Genomic DNA, 27,084 nt, shown 5'->3' with positions numbered 1-27,084 from the left:
CCGGTACCGACACTGGAACGCGGGGACAGCCCCGGTACCGACCATGGGACAGCGCCGGCACCGACCATGGGACAGCGCCGGTACCGACCATGGAACGCGGGGACAGCGCCGGCACCGACCATGGAACAATGCCGCTACCGACCCGGGGACAGCCCCGCTACCGACCCGGGGACAGTTCCGGTACCGAGTACCGCGGGGACAGCGCCTCTGTCCGAGCAGAGCCCCGGGCACGGCCCGGTACGAGCGCTCCCGGCAAAAAGCCGGCTCTGTCCCGGCTCGGCCCGGCCGCCGCAGCTGTGCCCGGGGCTGTGCCGGGCCGTGCCCGGTCCCGCAGGCACGGCACGCTCCCTCCCCGGCTCTCACAGAAACTCCCGGAGGGGTCGGACACACCAAGAGCCAGGATGTCGCCCTGATTTTTTAAGATTTTCTAAGCCTTCTGATGTTTACATTCTTGTAAAGAACTTTCTCACACACTTTCTGTAAATAACTCATTGTTTTGCATTCTTTTATGAAAGAGGATAAATTTGATGGGCTGTTGGTTTGTCCAGTGTCATTGGAGAGGTGGCACTGTCACCCTCCAATCCACTGTCACTCTTGGAAATCTATAAATGTTGGAGTCTGAAAATAAGTTTCCTTTTTACCTTAAGATGCAGCGTGTCTGCATCCTGCTATATCATGTCTTATAATGACACCAGGACCCTGTAGCAACAGCCACGGGAGTTTCATTAATCAAGAGTGTTAAAACCAGCAGCCCTGCTACCACCATCAAGGATGTTCAGAGAGGAGAACGAGTCAAGCAGTTACAGAAACCCAGAGCTCAGCACCCTGTACCCTCAATTCCAGTTTCAAGAGGAATAAAACAGGCTAGAAGAAGGACAGAGCAAACAAAGAATGCTCCCATTTAGGTCTATGACCTAAACAAACAAACAAACAAACAAAACTAAGTGCTTTTGTTCTTATATGGCAGCGTGACACCCAAAGGGCTGAGCCTGGCAGCAAGCATGCACAAATCAATAGCTCCTGCCATTTCCAAGGAAAACTTTAAAAAAGGATCACAACACAAAGTTCCCTTGCTTTCAAGTCAGATTTTATCCTACAGGCTCACCAATGGCTCCAAGTTCTAGCAAAAGCAAATAGTCAGAGCTGACCCAATGCTGCTCTGAGGCATGAGATTCATTTTTCTGGGATCAGCTATTGTACAGGACTCTGCACAGAAGTATTCTGTATGTCCTTGTGAAATGAATTTCGTGTTTTCAGGGAGTTTCATTCTGAAAAATCAGGGAGCATAGAACTAAAGCTGCAGGAAACACTACTATGCTGATGTAAATGCTTAGAGGGGAAACAGCAAACACACCTTTGCCAATGTCTAAACTGCAAGAGAAATGAGCTCTGACAGAGGCTTTTAAAAGTGTTTATTGATGATTATTAGATGGAATGGCGGCGCAATAGTGCAAACCACTGTGCAATTGGGAGAACGCTCCCTTCCCAGCTTTCACGTTTACTTTATTACAGACGAGACATGGAAGAAGGATTAAATACAAAATGGGTCAGTATGCTGCATTTCCCACCCCCACTGGGCTTTGGACAGATTACTGTTCCCTCAGTGCATGTCAGTTCAGAGCTACATTGAAGTGGGGAGTGCCTGCTTGTTCTGCCCAACCCTGTGAGCTGGAACCAGCAATCCTTGTCATTTGCACACACATCCCCAGCCTGAAAATCCTAGCACTTCACTCAGCCAGCTTCTGCACTTTCTATTTCATAAAGAATTGAAAATACCAAATGTTCACAAGCCACACATAATATTGACTAGAACACCACAAGTGAGCTTCAAGAGCACTTCTTCAGAATCAAGATTTCTGCTAAAACTCTTCACTAATCTTACTAGCTTGTAAACTTAGGTGCCCACTTCCTCATTTTTAAGTGTTTTTCCCCCTGGAAGCTTCTGAAAAGTTGGGAGTGAGCAGCTAAACCTTTTATATTTAGTGCTTGAGTCAGCATTGGAAGAGATTTATTTGTCCACTAGCAAGCGACCAGCTAGTTTGTCTAAGGAGATTGCACTGTTAGATTCTAAGTCAAAGAACATTCTGTCCTCAAGTGATGCATTTTGTGAAAAAACAACCCCAACCACACCCAAAAAAATTAAGCTACACTGTTATGAGTCTCAAGGCTAAACTGACCAGCATGTAGAGGTTCAAATCATCATCCACACATACCCTCCTTGCCTCTCAAATCTGTGACAACATCCTTTTCTTCAAGAGAATCTAGAACCACAGCCACTTGGAGACAATAAAACCATGGGGCAGATACTGGAGACTTTAGAAACTGCTGGATTCACATAATGTGACTTGGTGGTGGGCTGTCTTTGAATGCCATTCTCATTCCAACAAAGTTACCTACACATACAAAATGTTGAAGTTGTGCAACTTGTCAGAAACAAGACATCTCCAATTATTGATTACACTTCAGCATACAGCTGGGACAGGGAAGAACACATTACAGAAAGCAAAACCACGAGATTTTAGTTACATAAAACAATATAATTTGTATATAAACTGATAAATACTGTCTCCATGGTTCACTAATTCCATATACTAGTTATCTGCACGTTAGTTGCTAATATCTATTATTAGAAGTAGTTCCAACTTGTGCTCTCTCAGGGTGGTCAATTCATCTCCGAGACTAGTCAGCCTGTTTGCTCTGACAGAAAAAATCTCAGCTGTGAGACTGGGTCCCATGGGAAGATTTCATGTTGTCTTCCAGATAAGGAGTCCTATGATTATACAGACCACAGCAAGGCCAAGAACCAGGATACAGATCTTCTTACGGGATTTCTTCTAATAAGAGAAGAGAAAAGAAGCCACTAACACCAGGAACACTTGAGGAAAAAGCAAGGCCACCATTCATGTTACTGACCTAGGTGTACAAGAGCTCTTGGTACCCCCACAGTTATTTGAGAGAAGCAACCAGTGTAGTCTGAACACTTTTACATGTTCCTTAAACTCACTGATTCAACAGGTGAATGATTTTAATTTTAGGAGTGCAATGGTTCATGAGATGCAGCTAAGTCAAAATGTGACAGGTTTTGCTTCTCTTAAGGAAAATACAAGCCTCAGAGAAGGCCAAACCTTTCTAGCTATTTAGATTTTTTTTCCTAATCAAACTCCTAAGCAGTTCTCACAAAATCTCCCCTTGGCCATTTGGGCTTGGTGTTGCATTTCTACAATTTAAATGATTTCATGTACAGTTACTGAACTTGGATTTCACAGCTTTTCTCACTTTATTCATCACATGAAACTACAGTCCATCCACATACACCAAATATTTTTAACTTGGCAACTAAGGATTTGAGGGTAGCTATATATAACCACTTCTTTCTCCATCCAGGAAAAAAACCCACATGCAAAGTATGTCCAACAGCTCCCAAACTTAGATTTATAAATACCTCAGAACTTTGGCAAGGAAGCCATGGAGGGAGAGAATTCTACTACATGCTGCCAGATGGTAAAACCAATATTCCCAGCCTTGCACTCAACAGCATTGGAGTTTTATTGCCCTCCAGTACCTCCCACTTAACAGCTTGGAAGACTCCAGTATTTTCTTGTCTAAGTTCCAGCAGTAATGGGACTGACTAAAGCAGAACCCTTACCCCTTCAAGAAGTTGGGGGACAAGAATGATGAAAGGAACCTACAGAAAACACTGGCTACCATACAGCAATGAGAGGTTTGATGGGACAGGCAGCACAGACTTTGGGATAGAAACTCAACAGCTGGACAGGAGTGTTGCAAATCCTGGTCACCAGAAGTTACCAGAGTCTGGGCAAAGATTTTTGCATGTCAGAGTCCTGGCTGATTTGTTTACAAGTTGGATATAATATCAGAATTTGTTCTTGTTTTTCTACTAACTCTTAACAACAAAGACAGGTAAACACTTAGGCTTACAGAGTGTGAAGGGCCAGACTATTTCTACTCTTTTACTCCCAAGTAGAAGGTGAATTTCAATACCATGTTTTTGACTCAAGTGTTTTATATACTCCTTGCAGGCAATTTTGAATGAGTGCCAGCTTGCATGAGCTGGTTTTAATTAACTAGTCTGGTGTGCTGCAGTCCTCAGTGTCTTGCTTGCCTGTTTCATTAGTGCTCAATACACTGACAATCAAGCAAGCACACAGAATTTACCTGATAATAGGCAGCTCTCTGTAACTGCTCACTGGCTCTTTCCACATGGACTTCTGCACTTTCCACATTTGCCTCTATGCTATCTATGGAAAAAACAGGAGAATTCATTGCAAAATATTTCAGAGCTTCAGTGTTTAAAAATTACAGACAGAAATACAATACTTTTAATGCAAAATACTGAAAAATTTAATCTATGTAACTGGCAAAACACATAACTAAATAAAGAAAAAACTTATTACCCAAATGCACTTACCAATCATATCTCCTTGGTCATGAATCATCATGGCTAAATCCTTAAATATCTGATTGACATCCAAAATGTCTGCCTGAAGACAACAGTTTAACAAGTTACAATGAACACTGGGTACAATATTTTCTAATCCTCACTCTTAGTACCTCTTCTGACCATCACTCAAAGGGTCAGAATAGGCACCAGAATTCACTGACTTGATGTTACCACCTGTGCAACTTGGGATTAACATGGGAGCCCACAATGCTCCAGCTACTGAATATTTATTTAATCACAGCAGCAATTAGCACAGCATGAACACTGTAATGAGTTGCTCCAGCCATATCTGAAGGATCACCAGTCAACACTGAGGGAAAATATAACTCCTTCAGATTATCTTGGCATCAACCCTCTCTAGGAGGAACTCTATTCCTCCACCCATCCCATTAATTATCCTTTAATTTATCTCCCAGTGCTGTTAACTGTGCAGGATTGACTGGTCACCTCTAATTGCCTGATTGCAGTTTCTCTTTCTTTAATGAGTTCAAGGTCCTGTTCAGTAATTGCCACATCTTCTTCCTGAGATTGCATCTGATTCCAATCTTCACCACTGGAAAGAGAGGGAAAGTCAGTGTCTCTCTGAGGATAGGTACTTCCATGCTGCATTTTATGGCAAAATGAGTTAAAGTTGAAGAGTTTCCTACAGACAAACCCTCAGGTTCTTGGCCCTGTCACTGTGTACAAGGACAGGACCAATTTGTGAACAAGTCACAAACTGGAACAATTGAAAAAAGGGACAGATCAGGCAGTGTGAAGGCACTGGAAATCAGTTACATGTACAGCATACTCTGTTCTAGAATATAACATTTAGAAGAAATTGCCTATTTCAGTTCTGCTTTTTTTAAAAAATACTTCTACCTTCCCTGCTTCTTACCATCTCTCCAAAAGGGAGAAATCAGGGTGAAAGTTCTGATAGAGAGCAGCCTGCAAGCACATTTACAGAACAGAAGAACACCTGAAAAGCATCTGGATTCAAAGACTCTTGCCCATCTGGCATTTGGAGATAAGACTAAAGTGTTTTACTATTTTAATTCATTAGTCTAGTAGGAACTTTGAATTAAATTACACACCAAAAGAGATAGTAAAACTCAAGTAACTCTGCATCCCAATCTACCTCTCTCTTGATGAGCTGGTTCTTCACAACTGCTGCAGAAGTTACATCAATTAGAGTGGAGCCAGCATCTATAATACAAAGCCACCTCTATGTTCAGCTTAGAATATTCTTCCAGGGCAACATCTCCATCTTTTCAATAGAGAAGTGTGCCAGAAAACATTGTATCAGTCCAGTGTTTGGTACAACACTAAACAGTAAGTTTTAAAGTCTTAAAAGTGCCTAAAGAAATGAAAATAACCTACATGACTAGGTCAGACACAGCTGACCATTCCAGTAGTTCAGCTCTGAGATGACCATAGGGTTTGCAGATCTCAAAAGCACAAGTTTCTGACAAACAGCACACAAGAACAGCTTGGACTGTGGAATAGCTGCTGTGTGCCATCATCTCTTATCTCTGGGTCCCACTGAGTGTGCAAGGCCTTCAAACCCATCCCAGCACCTGCACAACTGAACACCTGGGGTTTCAGCCCTGGCTCAGGGCTAACAAAGGGACACACACCAAGCAGCTGGGCAGATGAAGGGCACTTTGCAGAGGGAGGATGAGACAGGTAAGCAAGGTCTCTTGATTCAGGAAGTGAAAGGATTTACACAGACAGGGCCAACAGATTTCAGCCCAGTTGAGAGATTAATCACAGATACTTCTGGAGGGGCTCAGGCTCTCTTTACCACACTGCAGAGTTGATGTAACATTTTACAAAGCCATCTACCACACAGGCACGCTGTTACTGCAGAAGCAGCACAACTGTCTGACAGGTGACAGCAATGCTGTCTTGTGCACATTCCAGGATTAGTTTGCCAGTGCACAATGTCCAGGACTTCTGATTTTTAGGCAGCCTCATCTGCTATTCTGCTGTAGTTCCAACCAGGCTGCTAGAGAAAATCCAAACCCATGATGATATAAATATGCAGCTCTCTGTGGAAAGAGTCATAGTGAGTGAAATCCTGTCTGGTAATCTTGTGTTTACAGGCCAGAACACTGGGAGCTCCAGCTGCTACATCCTAAGGGCACTACTATTCCCCTCAGGGTAGTAATCACACAATCTGTACTTAAGGAGGATAAAATACTGTCATATGCAGTTTTTTACATAGTATATTACATGTGTTGTAATAGTTGCTTTTCAACTCTTTTTGCTTTGCATTCAGCCAGCAGAGCCTGGCCCAAATTACATTAATATATCACACCATAAAAACTTTAGTTATATGCAGTGAAAACCTCAAGAGTACAAGAAGTTATTACCTATCAAAGGAAACAAGCTGTTCTTCTCTGAACCGCTCATCAGCCTGGAAGAGATAAATGAGTCACCACTCTCACACACTACCAGGACCATGCACAAAATCACCAGCAGTATCTTGAAGATCAAGGCACATCCTGTCCAGAGAGTTCTTGGAGAATGCCACTGTCACTGCAGCCCTCAGATTTAACTCAGGTTATGTAAGATTAGTTTTAGCTTCATCTTTAGATTTAATTTTTAGATTCAGATTGGAAATCAGAGGCAATTGAATGATCAAAAGCAGCCAGTCCATGTTCTTGGATCAGCTGTCAATGTTTGTAACCTCCTTTCCCAACATGAAGCAAAACTTTAAGAGCATAATTCAATGGATATATGTGTTCCCTTGCAGAAATTAGGAATGCATACCCAGCAGAAAGCCCTGAGGCAAGAGGAGAAAAATGCTTTCATTGGCCATTTTATCAGGAATTCTTAGGAGCCACAGGGGTTTGTCAAAACATAACAGTGAACATACATTGGAGATATTAGCAGGACAGAAATTATAAGAATATCAAGCAACACAGTGTGAGATTTGAAATATAATTTAAGGTGTGGTAAGCTTCATTCTGAAGTCTTAAATTTCATAGCATAGGGCTGACATGAAGTGAAGAGCATCCTGCAATGCTTTGCTCTTCACTATGCTTTGACTCCTCATCTCATCATCTGCAACATTTGCAACTACCAGGATTCCTTCCCTCCTCTACACTGAAACAAGAAATTACTTCCAACATCTGGATTGGAAAACTACTGCACCAAGGCCTCAGCTTCACTCAGTCAGGTGTCAGTAAAAAGGTCTGAGGTTGGAAGGCAAGTACAAGACCTCTCAGAAGACTCACAGTTCAGTATATCACTCCAAAATTCCCATAAATACTTACAGAAATACGGGAGCCAGCTCTTGCCCTTGCTACAGTCTCTTTTTCCTTCTCTGACACTCGCCTCTGTACTGCCTGGAAATTGTTTAAGGCTGTGGAGAAGTCATTCATTAATCTTTCCTTCTGAAGCCTCTGTTGGCGCTGAGGAATCAAACACAAACAAGGGTTCAGACATTCCCATTCATTTCCAAGTGACTGCCAGACTTAAAAAACCATCACAACAGCAACAATGAACTGGCACTCAGTGATCTTGTGGTGCCAGTGGTCAGAACAAGAAGCCCACCACGTTTTAATTCCTTAAACCAATGCTCCATGCCTTGCCAACTGCAGGACAGCTTTGTGCAACAAGGCTCTCCAATTTTAATCTAGTTCTAAAGTCTGAGCACAGCATTACTTTTATTCTAATTACATTCCAATAATTCACCACATTTAATTACATACCTTTCAGCTACCTACAATGACTTTTCCCTCCATTCCTTCACTTAGCAAACCTCACAGTACTTAACAAAATACACACAAATTCCCACTTAAATCATAAAAACAGGAAGCCCCACACTTCCAGAACTAATGACAACACCCACTGTCCCAGTCTCCTAAGCTGTCTCTCCCAATCATGCCACTATGCAAGCCTGTTGTTTTTAGATCAGATAACATCCTTAGTCCTGATAAGCATTTCAGTTTATCTTTTCTTCAAATACATTAGTTGCAATAATCCTTTTCATCCTCATTTTACAATGTTAATTTATTTAGCTTCCACAGGACATCTCCTTTGAGTGCTGTGACATTCCAGCGATGGGAAATAAGAAATTATGGAAAAGGTTGTCCCAAGGACAACATTAGGTCAGTTTTTATGTTTTCTGATTGAGAGATTTGCCAAACAGCTGGCTCAAATTGTGGGATTTCCAGGACTGCAATCCTGCAATGAGCTTGTACCAATTCAATAATCATTTCAATGAAAAAATTAATTTTCAAATATATTTTTTTCTATAACAAGCCACTACAGCAGCCTCATAATACACTGAGGTTTCCATCTGAACTCTCTGGAAGCAACAACCCTTCTTCCAGAGCAGATCTTCAGCATGCTGATTCCAGCTTCTGCAGATTTTGACTGAATTTTCCCTGGGCTGCATTCAGTGAGATGCACATGACAGGATTTTGTTCATCACAGAAGATTAACTGAAAAATATTTGCTGAACAAACTAGCAAAGCACAGCTATGCTTCCAACTGGCATATAAACCTTCAATAGAGAATTAGATCAAGACAACATCTGCTGACCCACATCCCAAGATGATCCTACAACAGCACCCCAAAAGCAGGCAGTGGTGAATTGCCACTAGCAGCAGAGGACTGTCCCTTCCCTTCCCCACAGGGAGCAGGAATTACTATTTGGTAAGAGAAAATCATCATCTTTGCCTCATCATATTTTGCTTTACTCAAATATAAGCACAGTGAGTCAGCTTCTCCCCCTCCACCACTAATAAATCACATGCAAGGGAAAGCTTTCTGGCATGCTCACATTTCCTACTGACAGGCATTTCACTCTGAATTCTTATCCTAAAACACTACCTTGCACCACCAGGCACCTTGTAAACAAGATTATTTTTCAGAAATTTACTCAGAAAACCAGAATTGCATACTGAGTTCTCCCCAGACATTCAGGGCCTCTTACTCTCATGTGGGGAAATTTTATACCTATTTGCTCCAGGGAAACATGGTTTTCCCAGTGTCATATAAGCAGCCAGGATGCAGTTTCTGTACTTCACCATCATCCTTCATTGCAAAGGCTGCTGTCTCTTCAGCTGTGCCAGTTCAGCCTTTGTGACACTGTGGTCTACCCTAGTTTCATGAAATGAGTGATCTAGAAATATGTCCAGAAAGTTCTGCCTGCCTACCTGTTCAGAAGCAGACAGGGGAAGAGGTAGAGACCCCAACTCCTTGAGATATTCATTGGTCTCTTTGGCCAGGCGGTTTGCAGAGTGCTGCAGCTGTTGTCTGAAACAGAAGTTCAAAAGCAGTTACACACAGAAGTTCAAAAGGAGTTACACAAGATCTACTTAAAAAGCAGCCACTGAGCATTTTAGCATCCAGAATGATGACTAAATAGGGGTTCTGAGATCACACAGCTTTACAGTAGGTTTTTTTCAACTTAAAGGATCAGAGATGTACTTTGTTTTTTTAACAACAACTTGACTCTGGATTACATTTTTAGAAAAGATTCAAGTAATTTCTTTGCTCCCTGCTAACTAGTGTAATTCAGTAGCTTAAAAAAATATCTTTTTTTCCATAAGAGGTGAATTGCCACTTTCTCCATAAGAGAAAAAGAGCAAAACAACTTTATTCAGACAACCTAATCCCTGTTTAAGGGTGAATTCCTTGTGGCACCAGTTAGTAACTAACTCTTTACTTGACAACCACCAATTCCATTGGTTAAATGTACATTTGATAAAAGTACAGGAACCCTGATATTAAATTCTTCATTTTTGTGGAAAACAGTGATTAGAAAGAAGAACAATCCAGCTTCAGGAATTGCAAGGGCTTTCCCTTAAGCCTTTATGTTTTCCAACAACATTGCAATATGAAGATATTGTTGTGAAGAATCTAATACAATTATATAAATCCTATATTTTAAACTAGGAAGAAAAAATAGTAAAATCAGAAGGAACTTCTTTTGCATTCAATGGGTACAAGATACTTAAGTGGATGTCACTTTCTCGGCCCAATGGCCACACAAATCAAGGCATTCAGGTTCCATTATTGTATAAGCTGTATATGTAAACTAAAAACACTATCCATGCATTTTGGCAAGTTGGTATGGCAGCTGACAGCTTGTGGGGTGCAGCCACTCTCACCCCAAAGAGGAGAGATTATGCAGTGACGTTCAATGGGAAAGCATTCGTTTGGTCACCAGTGATTAATTCTTTAATCTACTGATTAAACAGAGATTGAGTCAACTGAGCAGCTCAAGGAAACAAATCCCTTTCTCTCCCAACTGGACTCTGATCTCATCCTTCAGGAGGTTTGTGTATCTTTCACCACAATTCATGAACTTACTCAAAAACCACTATTATAAAAACCAGGATAATTGTGCATTCAGAGATTCAAGATACTGTCATGTGGAAGAATGTACTTTTAAGTTTTCTTTGATGACCTCAGAAATTATTCTTTCCATAACATGCTATTTATTTTCCATAAGTTTGTAAAAGATGCACAGACACAGAGAACCCCTGTAGTCTCTCCAGGGGTCAGTTTGAATTACACCTGTATAAATGTCTTCTACATTGTCCCCCACTGGCATATTATTCCTCTGAAATGACATATGACATTTTGTCTGCCATATACTGACTAAATCCATCTGTACTACAAGCTACTTTTTCTCCAGTTATGGGGCTCCCTGTTTTTCCTTACTGGTGTCATGGGAGCACCAAATACCTGGTATGGCATTCATTTCTCCTCAATCATGAGTGAAGCTATTATGACTGCTCCTCAGAGGACAGCTAATGCTAATGCATGGCTGAGGTACTACTACTTTTAAAAGAAAATATAAAAAAATAATATAAAAGAACAATATAGGCAGAACTGTTCGTACCCAGCAGTTTTGAATGGCTTCTCCAGAGTCCTGCAGAAACACCTTAATCTGTCCAGTAAACTATTTAATGCAGCTAGAAATTCTGGGTTTGCAGGACTGTATTAAATTTATGTAATAAAGCATCTCCTCAAAGCAAGTAACCCACTATGCCTAAGAACACAGACAGAAATGAAAGAACATCTATATCAATGTTTGCTCATTTAATACTCACAAATTTTCCTGAAGCTTGCTGGAATCCTGCTTGGTTCCCAGCTGGCTCATTAAATTCTTTATTTGAGCAGCTGAAGATAAAGAGATCACAAGATGAGTTAGTAAGATAAATTCAAACATTTGATTTCTTGAACGTATTCTTTTAGCTTTCCCCAAAAGAAAGCTAAAAGCTAAATTTATTCCAGTGTCTGACTTAACCTAGTAAGGCAACACTTATATTCTTTGCTTTAAATATATACAAGTATCTTATGGGTGGATGGCAAGAGGATGGGGCCTGACTCCTCTTACTGGTGTCCAGAGACAGGACACAGGACAGCAGCCACAACTGAAACACAGGAAGTTCCATCTAAATATGATGAAAAATTCATTTGCTGAGAGGGTGACAGAGCTCTGGAACAGGCTGCCCACAGAAGCTGTGGATTCTCCTTCCCTGGAGATATTCAAACCCTGCCTGGATGCCCTCCTGCACAACCTGCTCAGGGGAACCTGCTTTAGCAGGGGCTGGGCCAGATGAACCCCAGAGGTCCCTTCCAAACCCACCAGTTCTGGGGTTCTGTGAAATGCAAAGTGTATTTTAAACATCCCCACCTACACATGATCCAGCCTAACAAACTAACTTTCAGACAAGAAAGTGACAGTGAGGCATAGATACCCTCAAGAGAAGTCAGTGGAGTTGAGAGCTTGTGTACTCCTTTTCCTCAACCTTTTTAGACCAGCTGTTTCTACCAGCCTTGCTATTTCAGTATTTCAAGCTATCACTGCTGCAGAAAAACTTCATTATGCTGTATTGCCAGTTTTACATTATTTTTAAGCTACTTCACTTATTAGTGCTCTGTTAAAAAAAAAAAAAAAAAAAAGAAAATGCCAATTGTTGCTATTAGCTTCAAAACTCCCCGCCCCAGACCTGATTTTTTCTACTCATGACAGTCCAAAGCTTTCACAGTACTGGCACAAACAATCTTTCAAGAACAGATAGCAATGTGCACCTCACAGTTTGCCTTTGTCAATTTGAAATCATGCTGTAGCACAGAGAGGTATTTTAGACATCCTTCTCCCTTATCTCTGATGTTTTCCCACTATTTTCTTTGTGTAGGCACTCATGATCACGAAACCACACAATGAATCACATCAAACCATTAACCTACCTGAAAAGCAAGTACATTTTCTCTCCCCAATCCCTCTACCTTAGAATTCTTTTCTGACAGCTCAAGAAGCTGATCCACTATTCTGCAGCAGCACAGATTTTATCATAACTGAAGTGCTGGGCTCAGCAGTACAAAGATTGATTGTCCCAAATCAATCATGAAATCTAAGCTATCTCATCATGCAGTGAGAGACAAGACCAAGGAGGATTCACCTTAATTCAGTTCCACAGACAACTGAATTGAACTGAATTATCCCATGATTTTAACAAGAGTTTCTTCCAATTCAGAGACACCCTCCTGTGTAACTTCTGCTTTCAGCCTGGAGTCCCTGCACTTGATTAAATGTGTCACTGGAGAAGCATCAGATCCCTACAATGGCCACTTCTTTTAAAGGGATGTCCAGTGGCTTACAACAAGGGCAGCTCAGCTAAGACTGCAACACAAGTTAATCAGTAATTAGCCAGCAATTAGCTTTTACATCCACCAAGTGTATTCTCACCTAGAATTTCAGACTTCTATTAGGTTATACAGCGAGGAGTTGGTTGGCAACTCCTCATAACCTAAGCCTGGCTTCCAGCAAGCAAGTCTGCACATATTTCACAGCTCTGTCAGACACAGGAACGTCAGAAAAATTCAGTCAAGCTGGTGACAAACGGCACAAGGACTGCACTCTGTGTGTGGCTGCTGAGGACTTGGCAAACAGCATTTGTGCCATAATGTCCAGACATTCTGTGACTTATTTCTCTCTGCATGGGGAGATTCTTGCACAGCCCCATTTCCAGGCCAAGCAATGTCTGTCCTGCCCTGAGCCAGGTTCAGCAGTTTGCTTTGCTTAGTTTATCTGAGCCAACAGCAACACAAACAGTCTACAGAAAATGAGAATAAAGTGTCTAGGAAATGAAAGGAAGAGGCTGGAGCTCTTTATTCTTTGGATAGTGGGTATGCACCAACACACAGAGCCCCTCGGTAAATAGCTTTCCATCTCCAAGCCCTTTAATTTCAGAAAGCAGAGCCTTCCACATACTCACTATCTGACAGCTAAGGTTTCTTGAAACACTTCAATCTCTGCTGTAGCTGCAAGTCTGCTACGTTACTTGAGCAAACAACAGTTTTGCCAGCTAAGGCCACCAGTTTTCTGTACATTTTGTGTGAAATGCTCACTCCACAGAGACTCCCCAAAGAAGTGAATAATACTCAGCTGTGCACACTGTTTGCCTGCTCTTTCCCTTATAGGGGAAGAAGAAATGAGGACAGCCTTAAGGCTTCAATATATCTTCTTCTCTTGGCTTGAATGGAAAGCTTTTATATAGTGTGCAATAAAGTTAACTACTGTAACATTAAGTCAGATGTTCTGTGTGTTCCCACCCACCTCGGTACAACTGTAGGACTATTTGTTTAACTTGAGATAGCAGTGCATAGAGACAGGAGGGCTGCAGGTCATGAGACAGCAGAAGCCTGTCCTATGAGAGAGAGAAGCTGAGCTGCTTGGAACAGGAGGCTCAAAGAAATCCCATGGAAGGAAGGAGGAGTGTAAAAGAAAAAATAAAAAGGGGAAAAAACCTCAACAACCTATTTGGAAAACTTTGAAACAATTCAGCAATGTCTACACCAAGGAGAAATGAACATGACTGAGCAAAGCATTTTCAGTAACATAAATAGCTTTGTTTCATCAGAGAAACAGAGCTTTGTGAGGAACCAATATGTTCAACTGATCTAGCATGGGAACCTGAACAATTAATGTCATTTTTAGCAAAGCCTGTATCCTTAGGAAGGATTATATCAAAGACTCCCCTGGATGTGACTGCTTTAACTGAGTAATCACTACTGAGATTTCTATGTTTATCATACAATACCGGTAACTTTCTCTAATGACAACAAAGTGCAGCACCGTGTCCTTAGGGACATCCTGCCCGGGAGCAGGACACTGCCAATACAGCGAGGGGGAACCGCACCTTCCCACGCCCATTGGAGATCCCTGGGACAGCAGCTGCTCCCGGGGCTCCTGCTGCCCCCGGAGCCCCTCACTGCGGGCCCCCGATGCCAGCGAGCATCGGTGCCGGTGCCTTGGGGGAAGGGGGGCTCGGTGACAGGGACAGACACTCACCGAGAGCGCCCGCAGCGCTCACCCCGCCCTGCAGCCGGGCTGGGCATCACCGCGCCCGGTGCCTGCCGTGTGCCCAGCCCGGGTGTGCCCGGCCCGAGCTGCCCTGCCCGGCACCGCTCCGGGGAGGCTCTGCCCACCCCGGCTCCCACCGCACCCTCACGCTACCGGCCGCGGGGCGCTGCCGGGCCGGGCCGCCCCGTCCCTCCCCGGCCGCGCACTCACTGTACTGCGCAATGCGCTGCACGTTGCCGCTGCATGTCTGGATGATGCCGCCGAAGTCCCGGGGCGGCGGCGGCGGCGCCCCGGGGCCGCGGGGGTCCAGCGGCCCGTACGACATGGCCGGGCCGGAGCGAGCGCGGGCCCCGCTGACAGCGCCCGCCCGCCCCGCGCCTGCGCGGCCGCCGCGCCTGCGCGCTGGGGGCGGGCTGGGAGCGCGGGCCGTGTGAGGGGAGAGAGGAGCGGCGTGAGGGGCGGCCGAGGCTGGGAGCGCACCTGGGGCGTCTTCCAGCCCCACCGTCCGCCCAGCGCTGCCATTGCAACCCCTCAACTACTAAAACAGCCCGACATCCTGCCTCTTGAACACCTCCAGGGGTGGTGATTCTACCATCTCCCTGGGCAGCCCAATGCCTGACAGAGCAGTTTTTCTAATATCTCACGTGAATCTCCACTGTCTCTGCTCAAGGCCATTTCCTCCTGTCCTCTCTCTGCTGGCTCAAGAGAAGAGACCAGTACCCCCCTCACTACAACCTCTTCTTGGGGACTTGTAGAGAGTGATGTGATCCCCCCTGAGCTTCCTTCCTGTAAGATCTGAAGAAGTTGGTGTATGTGTGTGTCGAGAGTAAATATTTCTTTAAGAAATGCTTGGTACAAAAAAACCCCTCTGATTTAAGAAGCATCCACACCAGCTCGAAGTGATGGTAAATATAGAGCAGGGCTGTGGATGAAACTTGTGCAATAGAGTAAGAGAAGGCTCCAGGGTGATCTTATTGTGGCCTTCCAGTGCCTGAAGGGGCTCCTGGAAAGTTGGAGAGGGATTTTGGCCAGGGGAATGAGGGACAGGACAAAGGGGAATGGCTTCCCACTGTCAGAGGGCAGGGGTAGATGGGGTATTAGGAAGAAATCCTTCCCTGTGAGGGTGGTGAGGCCCTGGAAAGGAAACTCCTGTCTCCCCACCCCGATGTCACTCTGGGAGTCACATTCACACCCAACCTGCGACACAAATGGAAGTGGGAAGATGGGACAGAGGAGCTCATGGGGGAGGAATGGAGTTTTGCAGGAGTTACAGTGACAGCAGTAGCTGTTGAGGGAATCCCCATGGTGCTGCTGTGCTTCCAGTGTGTTCTGCTTCAGCAAGGAGGATTCCCAGGGCTCTGGCTCCTCGCTCTGTGTTCTGAGGGTGCACAGTGTGAAGATACCAACACTGTCACACACATCCCTGCATTTCTGGAGCAAACAGCGTGGTTCTGGGAAGGATGGGGTCAGCACCTGCTTCTGAGAAGGCACCCCAGTGTTGTCAACCCCAGGACCCTCAGCACTCATCACCCAGGTCTTGGCACTCTGCCCCCGAACTTTCCACCCAGCACCCAGCACTCCAAACCCCACAATCCACATCCCGCACTTGACACCCTGCACTTAGCACTCCGCACCCAGCGCTCAGTACCTGGAACCTGGCACCCCTCACCCCGCACTCCGCTCCCCACACTTCTCTCCCCACTCCCCGCACCCCGTTCCCCCGCTCTTCGCTCCCGCAGCCTGGGGCCGGGCATGGCGGTGGTTCTCGCCCCGTGCCGCGAGGGGGCAGCAGCGCCCCGCGGGAGTTCCCGGGTGGCCCCGAGGGAACGCGGGTGGCCCTTGGTGGCCCCGGGTGCCGGGGACCCCTCCTGCCCACGCTGGCTCTGTCAGCACCACGGCTGATTAGCGGTGCCCGTACCAGGGCGAGGTCTCCACCGATGGCCCCCAAGCAAGCACTCCGCAGCACCTGAGCGTCCCTCCTCATTTGGGGACGGCCACGCTGGCATGGGGAGGACGGGCTGTCCTCACGCCCTGATCACAGCCTGTCCATACTCTTTTCTGCTTTACACTGGCTACTCCAAAGAGCTGACTTCAAGATGCTGCTGTGGCAAAGGACCCAGCTACATACAGGGCTGTTCTTCCCCTCTACTCCTACCAGTGGCAATTCTCTCCTGTCCCTTCCAACCCCTTTGCACCGGGCATCAGAGTAGTCTGGGTTCCCAGGGATGAAGACAAAAGGAAAAGTTAGGGCATGCTCTCCAGAAAGTGCCAAGATTCCAGAAAGTGTGTCTTCACTTGAGAGGTCTGTGAACTACTTTGAGTCAGACAAGTCCATAAGGAAGTTCCCATGGGGCTCTGCTGGGCTGAGCTGCCCAGTGCTCAGAGCAGAAGCTGCAGGCTCTCTCCCATGGCTCCTAGCTCTCTTGTTGCCAGTCTCACACTGCCAGAGCATTCACTTGTTTTTCCTCTGGGACACCATGTATTTAACCTGTAGTCCAGCCCAGGTGATTTGTGGAAGTGTGGTAATGATCTTTAATGAGAGGCTGTGCCCTCACACCCTGGGCACTATTCCAGTATGCTCAACCCCTCTTGAGCATAACCCAGGTCAGCAGTCCAGAAACGAGGGCCCTGATTGCACATCCTGTGTTAACGAGCCTGCCTTCTGCCTGGTGACCACGTCAAAACTGCCACAAACATTTCTGTGGAGGATGTGACTCAGGGTCTCCTGCCTGCCTCCCCATGGCTGAGGGGACCCCAGCTGTGCCCTAAATGCTGGAGCTCGCTGAGCACACGGAGGCAGGTTTTGCATGGGAAGATTAGGAGGGCTTTTTTCAGCCCTGAAAGCTGTTTATTCTTTACTGCGTACTGACACCAGAACGGAAAGGGCCTTTTCCTGAAACTGGCTATTTATAAACAGGCTGTGGTGAAGAGCCTTCCCTTGCAGGGGGGCAGGGACTCTTGCAGCTTTTCTTTTGCTGCCTTGAGCTCACTCAGAGATCCTTATGACAGGAGTGAATAGAGCAGATCTTGCTGCCCATCTGCTGGAGGCACGCTCAAGTACCAACAGCTTGAAGTAACTCTTTGGAAATGTCAAACTCCAGTGAATACCTAATTCAGCCCTAAGTCCCTTGGCTGTGCAGTTGGTGCTGTTCACAGCCCTGAATTCTTACAGAGGCTTTGCAGGAGAAATTGGCCATTTGTGGCAGTCGTGCCTTTAATGTATGACACAGCTGGACTTGTCCAAAGGGGCAGATCCCCTTTGGTGCAAGGGCAGAAATCAGGAGCACTTGTAGCTCTATCTTTCCAAGTGCAGTGTCCACTGCATCCACAAACACCAGAGGTGGGATTTGGCTGCTCCAAGAGCTCTAAAGCACAGCCTTGGAGCCTTGGCTAGCTTTGCTTCTCTGTTGTGTATCAGTACAGGTAGGCAGTCAGGACAGCCACAAACCCATGGCTCAAGCACAAAGAGCAAATTTATTCCCATTACTGAGCTGTCCCAGGGATCCCCAAAGCAACACCCAGGAAGAGGTGCACAAACTTGGTCCATGCTGGAGGAACACGGGTCTGCTGCTTACACTGCTTTATCAAGGGTTATTCCCAGCTGCAAGGTCACTTGAGCATTTACAATCCTCCTCACCAGTCTTCTTTTTTTAACCCATTCCTCCCCAACACCTGTGAAAGGAGGGGAATAAGCACCTTCAAATTTCATCTCCATGAGATGCCTTCCTTTGGATTTTACCCATTCTGTGTTGGGATGCTGGGCAACACTCTCCCTCCCTCCTCCCTGTTTTTTGCCACAGCAAGCCAGGGGCTCTATGGGCAGTGCTGTGCTCCTCTTCCTTTGGGGACACTGGGACCCTCTTTTGAACCCTGCCAGAAATTCTGAGGAAGCTACAGCTATGTTTAGTTACTAAAATTACTGTTCCTTTCCTTACCTAGCAGTGCCCTCTTGACAAACCAGGTTTGCTCTTGGCACTGCTCACAGTACTGCAGTGTTACCTGTATTCTCCCACCTGTTGGGTATGTGATGGCTTTTCGTTGTGACTCTGGCACAGAAGTGTCCCTGGCAAAACACCTGCCACAGGGGCTTGCCTGAGAATTCAAGAATTAAATAAAACCCTCTGTCCCCTTCTGGAGTTTGTCTTGTGCTGTTGAAGAAAGGCAGAAATGTGCAGAGGGATGGGGAGAGGATGGGGCAGACACAATTCTTCAGCCGTGCAGGGAGAGCCAGATTTCTATGGGGAAATCTGCTTTTTGCAGCTGAAGCAGCAAGGATGGACCATGGATCAGAGCCAGCAGCATGGGAGATCAGAACACTGGTGCATTGAGGTCTCTTCACCCTCCTGGTATTTCAGTGGTCATGAGCAGGTCATGAATGTTTGTAGCAGGCTGAATTTGCAGAATTCCCTGGAAATGTGAACTCAGGGATATTTTTGGCAAATCTGGAAAGGAAATAATAATCCATCCGGAGGCTGCAGGATGCAGCACAGCCCTTGCACATGGAAAGGTCCCACTGCCTCTGAGCTGCACATATACAACAGACACGGGACTTGGCTGACTTGTCCAAACTTTCCTCAACTCACTACAGTGCTTTGCAATCAACTGAATTTTGTATTTGCAGTTGAAACAGGAAAAGCAGGACTTGGTCCATACCTTGGTGTAGCAATTATGAAGCAACCTAACGGCAGACTGACTGTAGCCAGCATCTGAAAATGGGGAGTGTTGTAACGTGCTGAACAACCACATGCCCCAGAAGAGCCCCTCAGCATCAAATACTGCTGAGGTGGACCACAGTGTTACCACTGGCTTTCTAAAACAGCAGCATGGTATCACAGCCTTGAGGTGCAGATCCCTGTTTTCCCTCTTCTTCAGGGCAAAGGCTGATCTGGGAATTGGGCTGGGATCAGATGCTTGCGAAAGCAGTCACTTGCACAGCTTTTACTACAGGCTTAGTGCTTCTTCTCTGGAATATCACTTGGATTTGGCAAAGAGCTGCTTTCCCTAATCCCTATTCATGCAGAGACATGTGGAGGTTCCTGGGAATCCTTGCTGCACTAGGGACTTGGGTTCAGCAAAGTGGGACTATTCCCCGGGAATACTCCACAGTGGGATCCTCAGTTATTGTTGCAGAAGCACTCCAGCAGAGAGTCCAGCTGTAACAAATCACATGTAGGATCTCAGAGATATCCTCATCAACATGTGCTTGTGACTTGAGCATCTGGAAGAGGGAACAACACAGGTGTTTCTGGCATTGACACAGCCAGACTTACCTCTGGTTTCTGTTGTGATCAACAAAGGACCTGGTACGTGGGATGCCCTGCCTGGCCCCCTCATCTGAAGGTATTCTGCCTCATTGTGGCAGCTGTGAGACTCTGTCTTGTCTTTGCCATTGGCTTCTCAAATCTATATTGCTCCTTTTCCTTGGCAATGTGATTGTCAGGGAGCTCATGCTAACAAGCAATAATCAAGGGGCTCAGTGCTGTTCAAATGCAGAGTGGGATGGAGTTGGAGGTGGTGGAGTCATGCTTTCCTTGGGAGCTGACACCTGCCTCTGCCTCTTGCTGTATACCCCAGAAGCAGAGCTGGGACATAGGGAGGGGCTTACCTGTAAGACAGGACTGGAGTTGATGTGTGGAGCATTCTCTGGACTCTGCAGGTGCCAGTGTTTGTGGGGTGGGTATCCTTAGCAGCCAGCTTGTATTTGAGGCAGGTGCTGTGACTTGCTTTGGGAACTACACAGGATGACCTCAGGCACAGCCACAGCTTTATTTTTATAAGTTGACAGTATTTGACCAGGAACATCTCCAGTTTTCTAGAGGAGAAAACCACATTTGAGACACTTCTGTTGTAGCCAAGAACATGAAAGCTATTTGAATATTTCTTAGTAACTGTGCTTTGGAGTTTTGTAAAATTGTAAAATCCCCTTTCTTCCTCACCCCTGTGGAAGTCCAGAGAATTCATGGGCAAAGTCGAGATGTCACAAGAACAAACTGTATTCTTTGGCTGTTTTGAGTAGGAACAAACCATCCCCAGAAGTGTGCTGCAGAGAAACAGAGCAAAGCTTCCCCCTGCTCAAGGCAACTCAGACAGGCTTTTCTCTAGAGGCTTGAGGAGACAGTGGTGCAGAAACTGAGGCCCTAAGATGGCAGCATGAGGAAGAGGAGCAGATGAGACTCCTCACTCCAAACTTTTGAGGCAAATGCAAACCCAGCAAGGTTTAAAAGAATGAAGAAACAGAGCCCTAAAACTAAAACAAGGCTCCAAACAAATCCCATCCCCTGAAGTTTTCAAAATCTGCCTGGACAAAGCCCTGAGCAGCCTGCCCTGCCTTTGAATGCATCCTGCTTGGAGCAGGGGATTGGACTGAGTGACCTCAAAAGGTCCCTTCCAGTCTAAATATTTCTGTGGTTCTGTGATGGATGTTTGAAATATAGAACAACCAGACCTAATTATAGCATTGGCAAAATCCATGACACATCCATCCAGAGCTTAAACCAGCGCTGTTCCCTCCCCCATCCCATCAAGCTAGAAACAGAGCAGAAAAAGGCGATCACAATCTGCAACACACAGTGGTTCTTGGACAGGGAGACACTCAAGAGGAGACAGCTCAGGAGCTGCAAAATCATTAGTAATGTGGAGAAGATGAACAAGAAATGATTGGGAATTCGGGGACATGGAACAAAGTGAGGGGGTGGCAGGTTTAAAATGAAGAGGAGCTTAGAGAGCTTAAGCTTCTTACAAAGACCTTGATTTCTCCCCTGTGGATTTCACTGGCGCAAGACATCACTGAAGGAAAATGTATCTATGAATTAAAAACAAACAAACAAACAAACCCAACCAAACAAAAAAACTCACCAAAATTCCCTCAAAAAAAACCCAAAACAAAACAAACATCCCCCTATTTCTGAGCCAGGAGATCTTTTGAGCCACAGGTCAGTGGTTTTGGCCATACAGAAATGTTCAGGTATCCCCAAGTGTCCATGTACCTCCTATACTGTCAGAAAGAGCTTCAATGAGCTACACATTGCCTGCAGAAACACCTCTGTTCACTCGGGTTTGACCCTGGCCTCTGCTAAACTTGCAGAGATCAGCAGATATCTCCCATCACACTTGGGGAAAAGAATTCCCTGTCACCTTCTCCTTTCACTTACATTATAAACTTCTGTTGCCCAGCTTCTTCCTGACTGAGGAGTCCCAAGCTATTCTGTGGCTTCTTTTGAGAAACATTACTCTACACCTCAATTGTTTCTTCTTTTTAAAATCAGAAAAACAGTTTTTCTAGTTTTACATTATCAGTTTTCTATAAACAGACCAGAATTTTTGACAATTCACCATCATGGGTCTGATTCTGTGTTGGTTCTATAGGGCATTCACTGTTTGATTTTACTTTTCATTCATCTTCTCATGATTTTCTAGCTTTCTTTTTGCTTGTCTGGCTTCTCCTGAACAGCAAGCTGAGATTTTTCATAGAAACATTAATTGTCACAGTAAGATCTTTGCTGAGTGTGGCTAGTTTAGAGCCCAGCACTGTGTGAAGTCAAGGAGGATTAACCCTCTAGCCATCATTTTGTATTTACCAGGCATTGCTCGTGTTATTGACTGGCCACTCACTGTTAGCAGATCCTTCACCAGCTCTGCACCAGACTTTCACCTTTGCAACTCTACATCACCCTGAGCTATCCACAAACTTCATCACCCCAAGAGCACATGGTCAGAGACAGGCATGTGGAAAAAGGCCTTGTCTTTCTGTGCTTTCACACTCACATGCTCCCAGAGGCTGCCTCAATCCCTGGACATTACATAAATAGCTACAAAACCTATTTGAAGGCTTACAAAGGATCCAGCCTAGGTGAGGGGACATGGTGGGGTTTGAGAACCTCCCTTCTTCCACAATACAGAAAGTAATCTCCTGGTACCTCAGAGGAGAGCTGCTTGTCTGTAAATTAGCTCTCCATGTGAGGAGTTCACTTATGTACTCTCCAAGCTCCCAGACTGACAGGACCTGTCATTCAGCAGCAGTGTGCAGTGCTCTGCAGAGCCTGTCAGTCCCTACCAGAGCTTGGGGTTCACCCTCCTGCCCTCCTGCCTGCACTGGGACAGAGAGCTCAGTGTCAGCTGTGTAGGAAAAGCAGAACTCAGCCCTGTTATATTTTTGGTGACCTTTGAGGACCTCACCTGCAGACCCAGGTAGCTGGGCTGTCCTACTGTGCCACCCAGTTCACAGTCACCCTGCCAGGGGACCTGGGCAAGCAGGGTGCACCACACAGCTGAGTGCAGAGGGAGAGCTGAGCTGTCCAAGCTGCAGCTTGTGCTGCTGTACAGGTCCTGTGTGCCTGAACAAGGCATACAGAGCCCGCAGCATGAAGGTGCAGGGGGCAAACTGCACCTGAACTAAGAGAGGATTACAAAGGAAATTATCACAGCACTTGGCCAGCCCAGCCCAGACAGAAAAAACAGCTTCCAGCAGAAATGATAAGTGGTTTTGACCTAGATTTTCTAGAAAATCACAGACTGACCACACATAACAGGGTCTTTTGGGGAATGGGGGTGACATACTGAAGAAGCATTGAAATAATCTCAACTGAGCCTGCTGGGACAGACTCTCAAGAAAATCCTGACTGTGAACCCCCAGTCACTCCACATCTCTGGTATTATCAGTTCCTTACTCTAACTTAAATCAACAGCACCTTTCCCAGTGCAGCACACAGCCCTCAGAGAGGATGTACAGACAGGTTCCTCTGGCCATCAAGTGCAAAGTGCTTATCACACAGAAACCTCGTCCTGGGGAAGCTCTGCAGAAATTGCTGAGTTGATAGTCCTCATCTGTGGGATGGACACAGCTCCTCACTTGTAACTGGGACACCATAGGTCACAGTGGTGTGTACCACAGAGCCTGCACCCCCCTCCAACAAGAACTGACAGCCTAGAAAATGGTTATCTTGTGGTTGCATTACTTTTATTCTGAGGTCGCCAACTCTTCACTGCTTACCTACAACCTGCAGCTACACAGAGACAACAAAGTTCTTCCAGGTCTCCAACAGCCCATTGCCACAGAGCTGACAGCCTAAGCAGGGCTCTCCCACCTTCAACAAAAGCCCCAGCAGTTATTTTTTGACCAGGTCTCCAGACTGCACAGGCATAACCACCAAAAGGAGGGGACTTTAACAATTGGTCTCGAGTTGTGCAAGGAAGAAGACCAGGGGACATTGACAGACAGCTCAAAGTGGTTCAGCCATTCCAATACTAGCATCCACAGCCCCATTACTACAGGGCAGGAAAGGACCACTTGGATGTATCCCTACTCTGCAAAGGAACTGGCTGGAAACCCTTTAAAAAGGAAAATCCAAGCCCTGTAAGAGTAGGAGAGCAATGGCTGTCTTGATTTTTAGAGCCTTTGCGGTATAGAAAACTGCAGCAGAGAGCTGGAGCCCAGCTGTCAGAGGTGGCACTCAGTCTGGAAGGAGTCACCACCCACATGTCCAAGCAACTCAAAATGATCTTTTCCAACCATTCTTTGATTCTATCACCTGGCTCAGCCAGCAAAAGCAGCCATTCTGCAACAGAGCAACATCATCCACATCTGTAATTTCTCCTCAGTACAGAAAAGGAGCCTCTCATCCTCCCAGCCACACTTCAAGGACTTAGTTCCAAGCATTAAACTAGAAACCCAATCCTTCCAACTCGCATATCAGGTGGGGCACACAAGTGACAGGACCTACAGCCCACCAGCAGGAGCAAAGGCAACACTTCTCCCAGTGGTCCACACTGCACGGGCACTGAACAAATGCACACGGGAGATATTTCAGCTTTTATTCGCAAATCCATCTGTACATTCCGACTCGCCGAGTGGCAGTTGCCAGGGGCCGGCAGCACCAGGGGGCAGCAGCAACCAGGAGTCATCGGAGCGCCTGGAAACAGGAGCCAGCGGAGGAAACCAAACCCCGCCGGCTTTTGCATCTCACCTCTGAGCAAGGGAATTGGAAATCGAGTCATCTTTATCACATTCAGAAAGGTGTTGGATTTAGAGTCCTGCGCGTTCAGCATAATGATCTCGAGTTGAAGTGACTATTCTGCAGAGCAGCTTGAAAACTATCCCAGGCTTGCCTTTCCCAAAGCCAGCATCTTAAAGCTGCAGTACTCTCCAGGCATCTTTCCCAGCAGTCCCAAAGCCAAATAACAAAATGAGCCCTTGCAAATAAATAATCACAGGAAAATAAATAAGATTAGAACTGAAATATACAGTTACATGGTCTTTATTTGGTTTCAGAGGTGGAAAAAAGTGGAGCCAGACTGCAGCTTTAAGCCTCATGCCTGAATCAACCTCAAACACTTGGTAAATTTTACAGCTGATTAGCAGTACAGGTCCGAGATCTGAAATTCCACGGAGATGAACATTTAGGCACAAACGCACACCCTTCCCCAAGGCATACTTTATTTTTGCGAGTTAGAAAAAAAGCCTGCTATGGGGAAGTGCCCCTTCTCGAGCTGAATAGACATGACTGAAGACCTATTTACTGTCACAGTAAAACATCCCAACAAATAACTAACCCCACCCATGGTCGCAAGGGAAAACTGGTTCAAACCATGCACCAGGGAGACAATTCTCTCTCAGGATCCTTCAACTCCACTGGCACCACAGATTCCACGAGGAAATCCAGCTCCCAGCAGGGCTGCCAGCTGCCTATGGCTTCTTGTGCTCCAAGCCTAGTCGAGGAAAGTCATAAGTCCATTATTTCTACTTAAGCCAGAAATCCTGTTAATGTCATTTAGAGGCAGTTCTACAGCAGGAGCTCTTGATCTGCTCTCTGTTTGGGGTGCACCAACCCCCTCTCCAGAAACTCCCATACAGAAAAAACACACAGAAGAGAAAAGCAATCCATTGCAAGCCAGTGTCCGATGATTGTCCCTTTAGGGAGGGCAGGAATCCAGGACGGGGCAAGGCAGGGGAAGGGAGGAGGATGGCAGGTGGGGAAAAGTTAGAAACAAACTCAAAACCACCAAGACACAAGGAGGAGCTCAAAGCCCCTCAGCAACTGATGGCACTGGGTTGCTGTTTGCTAACAAAGTCTGAAATGAAGTCGAACTCGTTCTGTCCCAAGAATAACTCTGGCAGCTCCTGAATCCGGTCCAACCCCAGTTCCAGGACAAGGGACGTCAAGACCTCCTCATCTATAAGATCAGTGTCCATAACATTCAATGTCAGCGCTGGTGAGGGCATGTGCTGCATGCCCGGGTGCTGGCCCGGCCCCACTCTGTACTGCTGGGCACCCGCTCCCATGGGCCCGTTGCTCATGCCCAGCGGGTGGCCCTGGTACTGGGTGTTGAGTTTTTGTAGGTGCATGCTGGCCATGAGCTGCTGGGTGCCCACCGGCCCCATGTACTGCTGCTGCTGACCCGGGCCATTGAACATCATCGCGTTCTGCATCTGGTGGTGGCCCATCTGTCCGCTGAGGCTGGGTCTCGGCCTCATGGCACCGTCCATGCCAGCCCCTCCGTAGGGCATCATCTGAGAGGCGGCAGGCAGCGTCCTCAGCACATGCTGCCCGTGCTGCGGGGGTCCCTGCAGCCCGCTCACCCCCATGCGGTAGCCCTGCAGCCCGGCGCCACCGTGGCTCATCGGCATCATCATATGCTCGGCCATGGCTCCAGGTCCCGGCGAGATGACAGCGGCTCGGCCACGGCTCCCGGGGACGGCTCCGCGTCCCGCTCCCGCCGAGCCGGCTCCGACAGAAGATCCCGGCGAGCTCCCGGGGGAAGGCACCGCTCCGCTCCCTGCGCAGGGTCCGCTGGCGGGGGAAGCTGCGCGGAGCCCCGGCCGGGCCCCGCCGGGAGCCGGGCTGTGCCTGCGCGGTACGCACCGGTCCGGGCTCCGGCTCCCCTCTCCGGCAGCGCTGGCTCTGCCGAGCTGGGCTGAGCTCCGCGGGGCTAGGCTGGGCTGGCCGGGACGCTCGGCCCGGCTCCCGCACTTATAGCGCGGCGGGCGGGGGCGGCCCCGGCGCCCATTGGAGCACGGGCGGGCGGCCCGGCCCCGCGGGCGGGAGGGAAGGAGGCGCGGCGGGCTCGCTCCGGCTCTGCTCGGCTCCATAGTCCCGCCACTGCATCCTTGTGGCACTGCAAGCGGAGCCCCGGCGGCTCTCTGCAGTCACCTCTCCGGTGCCTTCCTCCTCACAGTGCCCCTGCACAAGCCTTTGTAGCCATTGACACACTGGGCCTCAGGGGCCACTGCGGGGCTTGCGCTGAGCTCCCTGTTTGCGCTGAAGGATGCACCTTTGTCAGGTGCTCCCAGGGCCGAGAACAGCTGCTGGCA

The 27,084-nt window shown here is 46.8% G+C and overlaps 2 protein-coding genes across 2 annotated transcripts; both read right to left on the bottom strand.

Annotated features, from left to right (window-relative positions):
- Positions 1 to 1,390: 1,390 nt before the first annotated feature.
- Positions 1,391 to 15,142, bottom strand: STX12 (syntaxin 12). Its single transcript, XM_084222657.1, has 9 exons — positions 14,988 to 15,142; positions 11,518 to 11,587; positions 9,613 to 9,712; positions 7,723 to 7,860; positions 6,817 to 6,860; positions 4,910 to 5,015; positions 4,430 to 4,502; positions 4,177 to 4,259; positions 1,391 to 2,834 (listed from the first exon to the last, which is right to left on the bottom strand). Exons 1-9 carry the CDS (start codon positions 15,100 to 15,102, stop codon positions 2,745 to 2,747), a joined length of 819 nt encoding a protein of 272 aa, XP_084078783.1. The 5' UTR covers positions 15,103 to 15,142; the 3' UTR covers positions 1,391 to 2,744.
- A 9,580-nt stretch (positions 15,143 to 24,722) lies between these two features.
- On the bottom strand, positions 24,723 to 26,702 carry CITED4 (Cbp/p300 interacting transactivator with Glu/Asp rich carboxy-terminal domain 4). The gene has a single exon (XM_084222627.1). The coding sequence runs from the start codon at positions 26,416 to 26,418 to the stop codon at positions 25,804 to 25,806; it is 615 nt and encodes a 204-aa protein (XP_084078753.1). The 5' UTR covers positions 26,419 to 26,702; the 3' UTR covers positions 24,723 to 25,803.
- Positions 26,703 to 27,084: the final 382 nt, after the last annotated feature.

The sequence above is a fragment of the Fringilla coelebs genome (genome assembly GCF_963513975.1).
Source record: "Fringilla coelebs genome assembly, chromosome: 28".
NCBI classification, from domain to species: domain Eukaryota; kingdom Metazoa; phylum Chordata; class Aves; order Passeriformes; family Fringillidae; genus Fringilla; species Fringilla coelebs.
This window is presented reverse-complemented; position numbering and strand designations above follow the sequence as displayed.